The sequence below is a fragment of the Styela clava genome, chromosome 2, assembly GCF_964204865.1.
Source record: "Styela clava chromosome 2, kaStyClav1.hap1.2, whole genome shotgun sequence".
NCBI lineage: Eukaryota > Metazoa > Chordata > Ascidiacea > Stolidobranchia > Styelidae > Styela > Styela clava.
The window spans coordinates 407,069-422,909 of NC_135251.1; the positions used below are offsets into that span (position 1 = coordinate 407,069).

General features: G+C 35.9%; 3 protein-coding genes across 3 annotated transcripts; all 3 read left to right on the forward strand.

The window, feature by feature from the left end:
* On the forward strand, positions 1 to 5,408 carry LOC144411750 (trimeric intracellular cation channel type 1B.2-like). Its single transcript, XM_078110273.1, has 7 exons — positions 1 to 112; positions 781 to 908; positions 3,387 to 3,528; positions 3,938 to 3,949; positions 4,093 to 4,199; positions 4,810 to 4,927; positions 5,380 to 5,408. The coding sequence occupies exons 1-7, from the start codon at positions 1 to 3 to the stop codon at positions 5,406 to 5,408; spliced, it is 648 nt and encodes a 215-aa protein (XP_077966399.1).
* On the forward strand, positions 5,390 to 7,229 carry LOC144431581 (carnitine O-palmitoyltransferase 1, muscle isoform-like). Its single transcript, XM_078119646.1, has 3 exons — positions 5,390 to 5,547; positions 6,083 to 6,305; positions 7,122 to 7,229. Exons 2-3 carry the CDS (start codon positions 6,135 to 6,137, stop codon positions 7,137 to 7,139), a joined length of 189 nt encoding a protein of 62 aa, XP_077975772.1. The 5' UTR covers positions 5,390 to 5,547; positions 6,083 to 6,134; the 3' UTR covers positions 7,140 to 7,229.
* Positions 7,230 to 8,366: 1,137 nt separating this feature from the next.
* LOC144411737 (carnitine O-palmitoyltransferase 1, liver isoform-like) lies at positions 8,367 to 12,156 on the forward strand. Its single transcript, XM_078118973.1, has 3 exons — positions 8,367 to 8,496; positions 8,963 to 9,035; positions 9,400 to 12,156. The coding sequence occupies exons 1-3, from the start codon at positions 8,476 to 8,478 to the stop codon at positions 9,579 to 9,581; spliced, it is 276 nt and encodes a 91-aa protein (XP_077975099.1). The 5' UTR covers positions 8,367 to 8,475; the 3' UTR covers positions 9,582 to 12,156.
* Positions 12,157 to 15,841: the final 3,685 nt, after the last annotated feature.

Consider the following 15,841-nt stretch of genomic DNA (forward strand, 5'->3'; position numbering starts at 1 on the left):
ATGGATGTTTCATCTATAGCAGACGCAACGAATAACTTGATAGTATATCTGGCAACAATCATAGAGATTGCTCATTATACTCTGGTAATTTACGGAGTACGGAATGACTGGGGTGAGTTGATCATATATAGACAGTTTTTAACGTTTCAAAAAATGTGGTTTCGACCAGTGGTGGGATTCCAATTTTTTGTCAGCCGGTTCCATCACACGAATGTCATATTTTTTTTAGCCGGTTCTGTTGCAAATAGTCATGTTTTTTTCAGTAATGCCAACCGGTTCGCAGATCTCATAAAATTTCGTGAGACGGTTCTATAGAACCGGTGCGAACCGGTTGAATCCCACTACTGGTTCCGACCTGCAAACACAGAAGGATGGCTTGATGCTTTCTATAGGCTTATTCTCTATCGGTAGTTGATACCTCCTAAATAATAATACTTTGGGCAAAACATAGAAACCCAAAATGAATCTATTGCATGCTTTTTAACTGAGATATACTCTAGTGTAGGGGTTCTCAAACTTGTAGTGTTATGGAACCCGGGAATGGCCCCACAATTAGTTTTAAAAAATAAAAACACAATTGTTATTTGCCGATTATTGTTTCTGAATAAATTAAAATTACTTTTTTTAATGACTCCGCTTGTAAAATTTTATTGATGACGTTATAGCTTTTTGGACAGTCACAAAATCAGCCAATTCAGTATTTTAATAAGTAAGTGAATAGCTCGGAAAGCCCCTATGTTTCAATCACAGAGCTCTTTAAAAAAATTATTTCAAATTCAGATGTCAACAAGGCAAGGAAACAGCCAGTTGCCACATGGTTGATGTCGATAGCTTGTTGCTACGGTGGAGGGATGATCATAAGTGTTTGTGTAGGAAAACCTGCTCTGACTCCTCTATCCAATAATCAGGTATGGATTTGTTTTATTGTTAAGCTCAGGGCTGTGCAATCTGCGGTCTGTGGCCAAATGCGAAATAATGCGGTCTGCAATTTTATAGTTGTTTAATCTAGTATGTGAGAGAATTTCCAATCCATTTGCATTGCAAAGTCTATACCCGAGTCCAATTTATTATCTATGACGCCAGGGTTGTCCAAAACGAATCGAATATTCGAATGTATTCGAATATCAAAGTATTCGAATACCTTTTCGGCTGATTTTCGAATAATTCCGAATAGTAGCCACTTTTTGCCGTAAACGTGGTGTTTCGTTTTACGGGAATCTTCAAACGACTCTTCACGCTGTCTCACGTAATGACGATGAAATAGAATCGGCACTTTGATTGTTTATATTCTGTGCGACCATACGTCGCATAGTGTTGCGACACATTTGCACGTTTGCGTGGGTGGACATTGCCGACATTCGTGTACGAGGCTTTTAATTTTCAAATTCAATTCCATTATGTCGAAAAATTGAGAAAGTATGTTTATTTTATTTCTATGTGGCCTGCTTATTATTCGCATGAGTCTTCTCAAGCATGATTTGTGTAACCTTATATATGGGTCTTAGGGTCTGCCAATCATGATATTTAATCGCAGGCCGGTTATAGTTACTTTAAAGAGAAACAGGGCCACCAAGATAAAGTGATTTGTGACCCTTTCGTTTTGCCGATTCAGCAAAACACGACAGGGACAGGAAAACACAGCTGGGAAATAACCCGTGGACGTACAGTGTAGTACTTATCACATTCGAAAATTATTTCAACATTTGGGTTAATAAATTGTCCAAAATGATTGATTTTTTGTTGCGAAAAATAATCCAATCCATGACTGGTACCAGCATTTAAAATGTCATGCCGTATTAATTCAATTCTGTTCAACGTAACTCATGGGTTGTATCGACAATCTGTGGACATACAATGTGTAGTAAACTGACCGATATTATTAAATATTGATTCCTATTTTCATATTGATAAAATAATGAAAGTATAAATGCCAAATACAACGGGTATTTGTGGACATGGAATATGTGGTAAACTGCCCAATTATAATTAATTTCGGATTCGTGTTTACAAAATAATAAATAAATAAATACGGCGATCTGTGGTCTTCAAATGTGTGGTAAACTGCCCGATTTACCAACATTTGAGTTATGATAATAGAATTAAAACAACGCGGTAAGGCATTTCAAGTAGTGGTATCGGTCATTTTGCGCAGAACAAAATCATTCTCGTAAAAAGTCCATACTTTTAAATACAAACCACTGGCAACCATTATTCAAATTAGTTCCCAAGAGCGGGATAAAATATAAATTCTTTTTCCGACTTGTGACAATTTTTCGTGAGTACGAAAATAAGAATCAAAACTAATAATATTCGGCCCAATATCACGGCAATCTGTGGACATAAATTGTGTGGCAAACTCGCGATTAATATTAACTTTTGATTCCTATTTTCGTATTTACAAAATACAACGGCGATCTGTGGACTTACAATGTGTGATTATAAATAGTTTTTGATTCCTATTTCCATATTGATGAAATAATAAAAGTATTATTACTCAAACATACAACGGCGATCTGCGGACTTAAAATATGTGGTAAAGTTCCCGAATATAATTAATTTTTGATTCGTATTTTTGTACTCACAAAAAAATTGTCACAAGTCGGAAAAATACCTCATACTTTATCCCGCTTTTCGACAAATAATTTGGATAATGGTTGGTATTTAAAAGTATGGGCGTTTTACTAGGATGATTTTGTGTTGCGCAAATATTCAAATCCATCATCGATACCACTATTGTCGTTTTAATTTAATTCTGTTAATATGACTCATGGTATATAAAATATATACTGCAATAATCTGCAAATACGAAATGCCTGGTAATATAGCTAGGTTGTAACTTGTAGATAGCAGTTATTCCATTGCTTATTGTATGGAAATTCCTACATACATTTAGATAAGCTTCAATTAGTGGATTTTATTTTCGAAGTATTCGAAATTTCATATTCAAAAAAAATAATTTCGAATGTATTCGAAATAGTGAACTATTCGGTATTGGCCATCCCTGCTATGACCTTACAATGCCCTAACAGCTAGCTTGTGTGAAGCGAACAACGCATGTCATAAGATCAATAACCAATATTTTTGTGTCCACTAGAAACCTCTGTTAAAATAATGGTGTGGCCCGCGGTTTCACCCACTTTCACAATCCAAAGTCCCTTATGGCCAAGATCGCTATAGCGACCTATTTAGTCTAAATTTCGACCCCTGTTCTAACCTTGCAGAACGGTAGTGTTCTGTGGAACACAGTTTGAGAAACGCTTGAGTAGGCTGTGCTAAACCGGAAAGATTTCAATCACTCGTAAAATTGTAGATCCTTTCGTATCGACAGGTATCGGTGGCAATATGATAGCCAGGACATATGAATAAATAATAATTTTTCATTTCAGTCAGTTCTCATGATGACAATAGTATGGTGGCACATCTTCTACTCTCCCAAAGATGTCATTTATAATTTATTGTCATGGAAACCAGCAATGTTAGTGATTGTTCTGGGAAAAGAAATGATCCGAACAAGAAAAATTATAAAAGGTTTGCTATATATTTGTTTACACTTTCTGATACTTGATGTTTGTGAAAAATTTGCATCAAACTCCGCAATTCCAGCAGTTTAGGAATGATTTTTATATTTATATCAGGGGAAAGGAATGTTGATAAGACAGCTTAATAATATGACGTACCTTCGCCTCTGCTTCAGTTACAAGTCTGTGTCGAGTATGGTGTAAGTTAGCCAGTCATTTGTTTCAGATTTCAGGACAAATTTAATTTGTAAGAACTTTATTTCATGACACGCGGAAATACGCTGTGCTTGTTTTTCTTCCGTAGTCTCGGTTCTCAGTTAAGGCCAGCATATATTTGAGCATTGATACATGTGCTGCTTGCTGGTATGAATGCCAAGCGTTGCTCTCATGTTATTCCAAACAACGTTTTCGTAATTCAGGTATTTCTGAAGGTATTGTTCACTTCAAAAAATAATTTTGTTTCACTACGATTCTCACACGACAACACTTTATTTCGCTGTGCTCATCTCCACGTATGTGAAATTATTGGAATTCTACTCTCTTGTTATTTCAAACAATTATTTTCATAATTTAGGAGTGAAACTTGGTCGTGGAGCTTTCCCTGACTCTCTCTTGATCTGTACTATTCTTGGAATGTTTGGAGCCTGCGGAGGGGGGTTCGTCAAAAATGCTGCAACGTTTGTGAGGAAACAATGGAATCATGAGACCGTGAAATGTATTCATTTGGCGACGTGAGTATTGATTTGTTACAAATCGAGACATAAAAATTACGGTAATTATTACGGTAGTTAGTGACTGGGCTATGGAGTTTCAATTTATTGCAAACTTCTGGCACATGCGAGCAGGAGTAAAGATTTTGAAGTCTTTAGAGCAGACAGACAATCAAGTTTACAATTCCAAAAGAGTTTAAATATAGATTTCACCATGAAACAAAATTCAATGTTTTGACTCCAATTTCTAAATATCACTAAAATAATAAAAGTTAATAAGATGCTATAAGCTAGGGCTACTAAAATTTGTTGTAACGCTGGCTCCATCTAACTCGGTAGGCTTTGCTCCATGGCTTTGACTCCAGCCCTGATAGTGACATTCATACATTTTCTAAAATGAAAGAACCCGTTGTTAGTGAGCTTGATACATAAGGGAACCTGTTCTAGAATTCTGAATTGCTCTTTGGGAACGTGAAATGGTTTTCTAAGATGAGGGAACCAGTTTGACACAGAAGAGAACCCGTTTTTACAATTTTGAATTTAGTTACGGGCAATTTACCATAATATCTTATTTTTTTCAGAGTAACAAAGCTCAGTCTTCTGTTCTCGCTACTTTACAATCTACAACTTCTAGGAATCCTGCCGATCTCATTCAACACTGTTGTTCTTCTACAACTAACAGTGATGTTCCTGATATCGGTAAGACATAATAGATTATAGGCAATTAGCTCATGATTTAATATGGCCTGCTGAACTTGAGTGAAATAGATTAACACTTTGTGTTTTTACCTTTTTGCGTTCTAATACGGCCAGGCCAATTGGATACTCCCGTAATGTGTACCAGGTTAAGGGTTATTCTCTACAGCAGGCCTGCCTAATGTCTTTTATGGTTGCGATCCACTTTCACATTAGAAAGTTTTTTGTAGGTTGCAAACTCAAATACCAGCCAAGTTTTGATTTACCTTGGAAATTAAAGTAAATTTTAAATTTTAAAATTTTACATTTAATTAATTTTACCTGTCCGCCAGGGTAGAAAGGTTGGGAACCACTGATCTACATTACTGACATAGCGGAGTCTAACGCTTGAACAACTAAGCCACTGAGGCCCATTAAAAAAAAATTGATCTAAATGAATATTTTATTCTTCACAGGCTCGGTTGTTTTTTCAAATCTGGGGTAAGCAAAGAGTCGTTGCACGCTATCGAGAGAGCGGCGTTTGGGGTTGTTTTGGACGATGAATCCAATGTATTAGACCTTGATGATGTGACAACTTTCTCAAATTTCGGACGTTCGCTGTTGCATGGAAAATGCCATAACAGGTGATTGAACTTTATTTTAAGTTATTATTTTGAGGGGGGGAGGTCACGTTCTGAATTTGCCTGAGGTTTCTCAGGATAGATATTATTTTAAGAGTTTATTGGGGGGTTCGGGGGGAGGTCACTCTCTCTCTTCGACTAAGGTTTAGACAAGCTATGATGATATTTTTTCACAAAGTATCTCATAACAATATTTTTTTGTTTTTTTTAACCCTAACCCGGTACACACACTATGGGACATTATGTGCGAGTAAATGCCCGGGCTGTGAATTATGCTGGAGTAGAGGCTTAGTTTGGCAAGTTTTCATTGGTATCAAAGTTTGAGTCGTAGCCGTATTTCAAATTCATGAGTTATGACAGGCCAACTCATCCAGGTTGCAATAAATTAAGTATGCAATGCTGAACTTAGTCCTAAAATTGTATCTGCTTAAGCGAGACCATGACAGCCTTTTGTCTAAAAAAACTTGCCTGTGGGTATTTATACAGGGCCTTGTTTTTCGGGACTGCTAGACGCTAATAAAGAATAAATTCTATTCAGATGGTTCGACAAATCTTTCCAAGTTATTTTCTACGAAAATGGGTGATTCGGAATGAACCCGGAACATTCCTGGGCTGACGCTCCGATCATGAGCCACCTTACGGAAGAAGTCCTGTACGATGATTTTGCGGACTTTGGATATAATGATGACGGTATCTGCGTCGGAGAATTAACTACGACCCCCCTTTCTCCTCAGCGATTAAAATTGAACATTCCAGAACCTGTAAGTGTTGCCTTCAGATTAAAAATATTTTGTGTTCGGGAACACTAATTTAATGCCAGGTAGAATCTGTCTTTTAATCTTGGCTATTTGATTAAAAATATTATATGTGGGAACACTAATTTAATGCAGAGTGGAATCTCTCATCCTGACCTAACCTACTGCTCAACTGAAAGTATATTGTGTATGGGAACAATAGATTAATGCAGAGTGGAATCTCTCATCCTGACCTAACCTACTGCTCAACTGAAAGTATATTGTGTATGGGAACACTAGACTAATAAAGAGTGGAATCACTTATCATTTGAGCTTTTTGATCAGAAATATATATTGTAATTGGGACTGTTTTAATCCAAGGTGGAATCTCGCTCCCATATTAACTATTTGACTAAAAATGTTGTGTTCTGCTTTTGGGAGCCATGATTTTATAATCTCATTTTTCGTTATTCAGTGGTTTCCCAACCTTTTACGGCTCGTGGTTCCCTTCCAGAGGCTTTCAGCACTCACGACCCCTTTTTATCATCCCAGTGGTATTTATAGTGTTATTTTGATTGGTAGGTTCCAAATCCCATTATGATCAAACAATTCATGCTCAACAAAGTGAAAACACCCTGTGGAATAACCTTATCAAGCAATGAAACTAGGAAGAACATATTTTTTTATGTAATCTTTTTTGCACATAGCATTGTGGCCACATGAAACTGCTCCGTGGCCTCCAGTTGGGAACTGTTGTGCTATATATTATCATTTTTTGCTTGGTAGCGCTGATTTTATACAGAGTTGAATCAGTATCCTAACAATTAATTTTCCTTTATACAGTGCATAGACGTCATTTAATCAAGTCTAAAGATTGCAAACTTTTTGTCTGATGACGTAGACCTGTACGTTTTTCCATTTCGTAAATTCGGAAAAGGATTGATCAAAACGTTCCGAATGTCTCCTGATGCTTTTATCCAATTGTCTCTTCAACTTGCACATTTCAGGGTGAGAGAAATTTTTTCAAATTGAATATATTTTCTAAATTAGGGGTGGGAAAAAATTTTTTTGTCGGCGGGCCATATAACCAACTAGAGCTCGATCGATATCACTTTTTGCCGCCGATACAGTTATTAATATATCGGCCAACTAGTGGCCGATAACCGATACCGATATTAATATAAATTATATTGTGAGCCACAAAATGGGCTTTTATGATGTACCTCATGAGTCTGTAGTTTCATATTGATATTTATTATCATTGCAGTAAGACCTTTACGACAGGCCGTATCACGAACTTCAGACATCTAGCTGGACCGCATAAAAAATTTAGTTATTTCATCACACAACAAATTAAAAATTCTCTCATTATAAACATTATTTATCCAACAATTAAAATTCCGAGTTCTTGCATAGTTGTTACCATCTGCTTTGAAGGCTTTTGTATAGCCTTAAAGTAATAAAGGCAGCGGGCAAAATGGCGAAAGACCACCATGTGTTTTGCAATGTAACTAAAACATTTTTTTGGTTCATACATAGCAATTTTGCATAACTTAACATATGTTAGACCCTCAAATTTCTAGTCTAGTTATAACAGGGGTGGCCATGGTTTTTAGACCAGGGGCCAAATATTTTGCCAATCTAGACTGGCGGTCCATGTAAGTGAGACGTAAAAAGTTACATTTTATGAACAATATTCAGTGTTACAAAAGCAAAAGTGGAGAACAATAGGCCTCATGCTAAAAATAAATTTAATCGCATACTCAACAAATTCTTTGAGCTATTTTTTAGCTAAAACATCCAAATATAGTTTTAGTTTGGCTGTGGCAGCATTAAGCGGGCCAGATTGAATTACCCAATGGGCTGGATTCGGCCCGTGTGCAGTAGTTTGCCCATGTCAGCTCGAAGACTCTTGAAAACTCACATTTTCCGGCCAGGCGGAGCTGCTAGCTGTTACGGCCTTATCAATTAGAAATTTCTAGTCTAGTTATAATATATTTCATAACTTGACCATAAAAAAGATCAGACCGCTTCCTCATATTTCTTCCCTTTTGAAATAAGAAAAAAATCATCTTTATTACAGGTCAAAGGTCATTTCAGTTTGACTTACGAAGCCTCAAAGACGAGATTGTTCCGAGAAGGGAGGACCGAGACTGTTCATTCATGCACGACTGAATCCTGCGCTTTCGTTCGCGCCATGGAAGATTCAGAACAAACTGTAAGTTTGTTATTTTACTAAATCAAGTTGTGCTCAATGCTCATTAGAGCGTGAGTAGACAGAATAATGTAGTTATAGTAAACAGGACTCGATGCTGTTATTTCTTGGCTTAATTGAGTTGAAATAGTACGAACTATTTGTGTTGTAATTTAGGTTACCAGAGACTTTCAAGTTATGTATCTGTTACCAAAAGTTTGTTTTCTCGTTCGCTCGATTCAACAATGTGCTTTTCACATCTCTTCCGCAAGCGCAGCCTTGCGTTTCAATTTAGTGTCGACAAAGTTTTGTTAACGTCCCAATAACGCTTTCTTAGAATTTTTTTTTGTTTATAGCTTCGGCATCTTTGCTGTTCTGCTACACATTCTGTTCATCCTTCTTTTATTTGAACAAGTGTTCCCACTTTTCAAATCTTTCTATAATGTTTAGAATCAGTTTTCCCTATTTCTAATAAATTTCCCATTTTCAGAATGAAGACAGAATTGCTCTTCTGAAGAAAGCTACTGAACGCCATGTATCAGGATATAAGGAGGCAATGACTGGTAGGTCATTGCGGTATTTAGAAACATTTTCTTACCCTCAATTCGAACTCAGTACCTACAAGCCACTGGCTATATGAGGCAGGAGCATTGGGATTTGAAGGTCGACACCCCCCCTTTAATAAAAATAAGAAAGGCATTCTTTTGTATTATACATAGCGATAAAGTAAAGCGGACAAGATCAAATCTAACAAATATTTTCAATTAGCTTCACGCCCCCTGAACAAATTGTTTACACCCCCGTTGTGGGAAGCCCCACCGTTTAGGAACCACTAACATATGCTTGAAACAATCCAAGTCAATGTGAAAATGGGGGGAATTCCACACGAGGCCCAAATTCTAAATTGAACTCTTTACCTCCCCATAGGTCAAGCCATTGATAATCATTTATTCTGTCTCTACATCGTGTCAAAATATCTCAAGATCGAATCTCCCTTCTTGCAAAGGGTCAGATTATCATTTTATTTATTTATTTTTCAGTTTTATTTTTTGAAATTTATTTTTTCACTTGATTTTTCTTATTGTTTATATATCACTACTCACCTATAATATTGTTTGATTGGAACTTTTTAATACGCTAACCTTATGAGATGTTTTATGTTTTCGCTCTGAACGAACCTACTAAGTTGTCACAGAAGATTTGTAAGGGGCTACATATTTTGAAGGTCTGGGTGTAATTAATTGGGTAGGAAATACTGGGAACTGGGAAGGTTCTGATTCGCTGTTGGCATCAATTACCCCCCCCCCTCTAACATTTCAAACACCCCCCTAATTTTGAAGTATGATACCGCACTTTATTACTTAACTTAAGTATAATTGTATTTGAATATCCAGAAGGTAGAATATTTATCAGTGCAGATGGTCTGTCAAATACATAACACATTTTTATAAGTTATTTTATCGCTAATAGGAAAATATTTACCAACGTTCTAACCCTCTAAAATGAAATGCTGAGGTACATACTGGCCGTAGGTTCCCATATCTCCACTATGTGAGAACCTCCTGTTCTAGAAGTTACAGAATCTTTCCAGTTTAGCCGATGATCCAATTTATTACACCGTGGGTAAGGTGGGGCGACATGATGTTTGATCTCAAACTATCGTCTAGGTCCAAACCCTTAAACATTAGAATTAAAGTAAAAGCACAAATAAAGTTGGATTTCCAGATCTATTAGTCTTCATTGCTTTTCAAAACACTTGCCCCGCTTTCTTCATTGCCTACCCAGGTGGGTGGGTGCTTTTCGTAACTCCTGCCCCGCTTTCGTCTTTGCCTACCCAAATTTATTGCACCCCTAGGCAGGGATGGCCATTTCCGAATACTAAACTATTCCAAATACATTCTAAAATAATGTTTTCGAATTTGGAATTCCAAATACATTCTAAAATCGAAAATAACACATTTTTGTTTAGTTTATCAAAACCCAGTAAATTAGGAAATAAGCTTCAATAAAAATATCAGAATAAAGCCACAAACCAACAATATATGTACACAAGATAATTGATAGTTTATAGCTATCAATAAAAAATAATAGCAACTTGTGACACATTCAGTTTATTAAAATTATTCACTTCGTACAAATGACCATATGAAAAGATAGCCAAGGAGTTGTCTGACGCTTTCTATCATTGGTACCATGATATTATGATAATAGTCAAGTCTGTTGACAAAAATACTACTTGTATTCAGATAATTGTGTATATTTTCTGAGAGTAATAAAATTTATTGGCAATACAGGCAACTAAAACAAGCAACAACAATCGAAAATCCATTATGCCTTTAAAAATTCTAATATTTAAGCATAGAATATTCTACTACCTACCAGTATATTTGTATATTAATTTATGTGAACCATATTGTTATTATGTGTAACATATTGTTGTGTTTGAAATTAGAAATAAATTAGTAGAGAATAGATGACCACCACTGCCAGCCGCGAAGCCAGGATTTTCGAAATCGGAAATTCCCATTGCCGCCTGTAACACCCAAAGTGACTTTGGTAACACCCACCGCGATTCCGCGCTCGTTAAAAGAGCCGTCTTTCCAGCGTATAATGATCATCCTGTTACGTAAAATATTCGATCCATGACAACTACGAGTTTCTAAAATATCTTTATATATTAATTTAATGTGTCCAACGTAACTCGCGGTTGCTTCTTCTTACGTCAAAAAAAAACATTACTATTCGGTCCATGGCGATCTGTGACCTAAAAGTACCAGATAAACTGCCTGGTGTATTTAATTTTATTACGTGTTTTTGCAATCTTGCCAACTCGTTATCGCCGTTAGAAAAATCTCAAATAATGATATAAAGTCCTGTTAATTAAGTGTAGAGTATAATTCATTTAATACAATGAATATAAATATAAAGTTTAGCAGTGAATTGAAAATACGTATTCATCGCCGCGATTATGCCACCTATTGAAAGAGTCTACTTTTACAACAAATAATATAACAATATATTTTTCTGTTGTGCAAAGTGATGAATTCGTGACCGATACGGGCATATTTAAAATGTCTTGCTTCAATATTAATTTAATTGTCTTCAATTTAACCTGCGGTTGCGTCGACAAAATAAAATCCTCACCACTCTTATATACCATTGCAATCCGCGGTCATAAAAATAAAAACGTGTGGTAAACTGCCCGATTAAATAATGTTTTGATCCGTATTTTGCGAATTCGGCAAATATTTAGATGTACTTGTTAACAGTGTCTCCGCTCAATCGAAATGCTGCCACTCTGATTATTTTTAGATAAAACAGTTTGAAAAATTCGTAAATCTTCTGTAACATCTCGGAGTGAAATTTATTTCATCAAAATAAAATTGATTAAATATACTTTGAAAATAGTCGACGGCAATTTAAGGTAATGGATAACCAGGCAAATCCCGCCCTCAATTCGTGACGATATGTTTCTAAACGCCGACCAAACATAATGTGTGCCAGAGGCACACGAAATTCTGCGATTTTCACTGCCTAGAAAAGTGTTTTTCAAATTTTCGCGGGCCTCAATCAAACTTATATTGTTTACGGTTTTATTTTTAGTATTTTAAATTGCCGCTTTTCAATCAAAAAGTTGCGTTGTCTTTAGAAACTCGCCGCCGATGAACGTATTCACCAGATTCACAATTCCGTGCGCGTACAAAAATAATTGTCTTCGTTACGTGGAACAAATTTGTGGAAAATTTTCGTTTTAGAGAAAATAACACAAGTGTAAAGGCGTTTACGGCCTAAAAAAAACGTTACGCTGATGAGTGATGAAAACAATCACGTGCAAGTTTCTATCGAGAATGTTTTCATTCAACGGAAATGTCTTGAGAGCGGCGTAGAAAATGTGTGACGTCACACAAATATCCGATATTCTTATGAACGCTAATTCCGATATTCGAATGACGAGATATTCGAATACATTTGAATACTTTATTCGAATTGGCAATCCCTGCCCCTAGGTGAGATGGTGAGCAGAGTTTTTTATTCGGCCAACATAGTCTCACACCATAAACATTAGCATAAAAGTAACTAACTAAAAGCAGAAGTTGTTTTCACAACATCTCTCACAATATCTCTCACAAAGTCACAATGATCATTTTTCTTTTCGGTGTTTCTTATCGTGCTGGTGCAAGCTATCGTTGAAACGTAATTTTCTTTCACACTGTCGCAACTTAGTGTATGTTTAATTCGAAATTCATGAAATTTTGTCCCTAAAAATTTGTCAAATTGGCTGTTATGGAATTAATTTCATCTGGTCACATTGACATTTCGAACCCTGCATTATTTACTCATTTGACCATGACTGCCAATAGATTTCTCAATCATATGACTCTCTAGTCCAGTGGTTCTTAAAGTATGGGTCGCGACCCAAACATGGGTCGCGGAAGGTTTAAAAATGGGTCGCGACAAGGTCGTCAATGCAAGGGCAATCTAAGAGGAGAAGGACGAATTTTCAGCTTTCCCAATGTTTCAATTTAGCTTCTAAACTCTGGTATTTAAAAATAATGAAATATAAAATTTCATTCACGGAAATACTGTCTTGAGCTCATTGTTACATCACAATTCTGATATGCCAGTCACGTGTATTATTTTTATGGTATCGGTAACCATGCACGTCGCTTGTCATTGTGTTGACCGCGTGGAATGTCGTCTTAGTGGATTAAAATAACCAAAAATGGGTGTCTATTTGGTAATGTAAATTGTAATAGACGACGCAATGAAAAAGCTCGCTTCTCGACATTAGATTATTCAATATCTAGAAAAAATGTGACTTCATCTCGAGGCACCATTTACCGCGAACGAAGCAGTGTGTGCACACTTGATGAGTAAAAAAGGCCAGCTAGGATGTCGTGTTTGCGACGGACAGCGGACGCCTTTTCTGCTACAATTCGCGACAAGGCACTTGTGCGAGCGAGGATATTTGGCACTGACGGTTATTAAAACTAAGCTCGCAATCGCCTCGATACCCGTGACAACTTGCGTATTGCGTTATGTAAAATAGAGCTGTGTATTGAAGATATAATGAAAAGGAAATTTCAGCTTCATCAATCTCACTGAGTCAATGGACTGTTTCTAATAAATAGTTGTTTGTATTTGAGTCAAACTGTACGAACATTAAAAACACATTTTGCGTTATTTAGGATTGGGTCGCGAGTATTCATAAAACTCAGATTTGGGTCGCGCTCGAAAAAGTTTAAGAACCACTGCTCTAGTCAATATCGTTAATCAAATATTTTTCTCATTTTAACCCTTCATTTTCGGTCATCATTCATCCAACCATGACTGCCATTCATTTTTCAATCATGCGGCGTTCTATTGCATATTCATATTCATAAATTTTTTGTTCAATTTAACCCTACATTTTCGTTCATCAGACCATGATGCTCCAGCCAACATTCCTAATCTCAAATTATTTGTTCATTTTGGCCCTGCATTTTTATTCCCTCGACCATAACTATGATTAAGTGTTTCACAAATGTAAGTTCATTAGATAAAAAATCATAAAGAATGTTATTATCATTTTAACCCTGCATTTTTAATCATTCAACTGTGACTGTCTTTATTTGTACCCTTCATTTTTAGTTATCGCAGCATGGCTGTCTATTGTCATCAAATTCTTCATTATGTCAAAAAAAAAAAATTTCAAAAAAGTTTTTTTTAAATCGCGAATTACAATCATGAAAATAATTATTTATTTGTTCGCCACAAAGTATGATATTTTCAAAATCTTTATATATTTTGAAATTTGGAAATTTTTTTGTATCTAACTGAACTAAAAAAAAATTGTCCTGATTTGTATATCCAGCAAACATTCGTCCCCTCTGTGACAGCAGCAACTTGTGAATGCGCAAATAGTTCCGCATTAATTTTAGTTCATTTTAACCCTATATTTTTATTTATTATACCGTGACTCTTTAGTTGAAGCCTCAGTAACATATCACCCTGTGACTTTACAAATCCATGCGATCCCCTGAATGAATAGATAGATCCACATCAATTTTGGTTCATTTCAACCCTGTATTTTTATTTATTAGACCGCGACTCTTTAGTTGAACACTCTGTGACAAAGCAGTTACAAATCCTTGCGACCCCCAAATGTGCACATAGTATCACGTCAATTTTGCTTCATTTAAACCCGTTTTTTACTTATTGGACCAAAACTTTTTTTTTAGTTGAATCTGATAATGAAAAATTAACAGTCTTTTTTAATTCTATTTTCATTTCAACCCTGCGTTTTTAGTCATTAAACCATGACCAACATGGCAAGTCATTGGACCTTTCAAATACACCCATAGGTTGTGACTCATCAGCCTTTCAAAAAACATAGTTCAAAAATAGAAGGAGGGAGGGGGAATCCCATTTTTTGGATGTAGTCATTACACGCATATCACATTTTTTCATATTAAAAAGAAAACCTTTTTCATCTTTGAGTTTCTCTACTCTAAAAAATAACTATTATCATGCTGTGTGTCTTCCTTTTCACTGTTTTCATTAATCTTCAATCAGTTTCCATGTTTCCTGTCGCAATAACTCCCAACTTAAGTAAGTCTCCTCTCATGAGACCGTAAGTATTCTTTTTATAATATTTCATGTGACCTGCATTTGCAGCCATTGCTATGTAATAGATTTGCATATTTATCCCGAGGAGGGGAAAGGCGATAACACAGCCTGATTCTACAGCAAACCACGGCCTGTCGTCCGGTTACCAGTCCATATTGGGTATGGGATCAGTTAGCTAGTTTGCCCACCTTAGCCGGTGGGCCATGTAAGTGTGACTAAAAAGTTACATTTTATGAACAATATTTACAGTGTTGCAAACGCAAAGGTGGAAAACAATAAGCCTCGTGCCAAAACTACGTTTAATCGCAAGCTCAAAAAATTCCTTGAATTATTTTAAACTTAAACATCAAAATTTGGTTTTAGTTTGGTTGTGGCAGCATCGGGCGGGCTTGTCTTATTAGACTACCCTATTCATTTTTTTTCATCATCTTATTTTAATTGTTTTTTTTTTATCTAGGTTACTCTCTGATTACACTCTTTTGAATGTATTTATATTTTCATGTTATTATCTACTTATCTATTTATCTTATCAGAACTCATCTCGATTTGCTGATAACATCGAAAAAGCAATGATGGATGTGAAGGACATCTGCGAATATGCAAAGAAAAAATAGTTTAAGAAAAACACAAAAAAATAGGGAATTATTATTATTAGGTTTTAAGCATTGTGTTTTTATTAAAAAGGGGGGAGCGTGCTGGGGGTAAAAAAGTAGGGGATTTTATTTTGATTTTACTTATACTTTTGTGTAAAAAAGCGTGT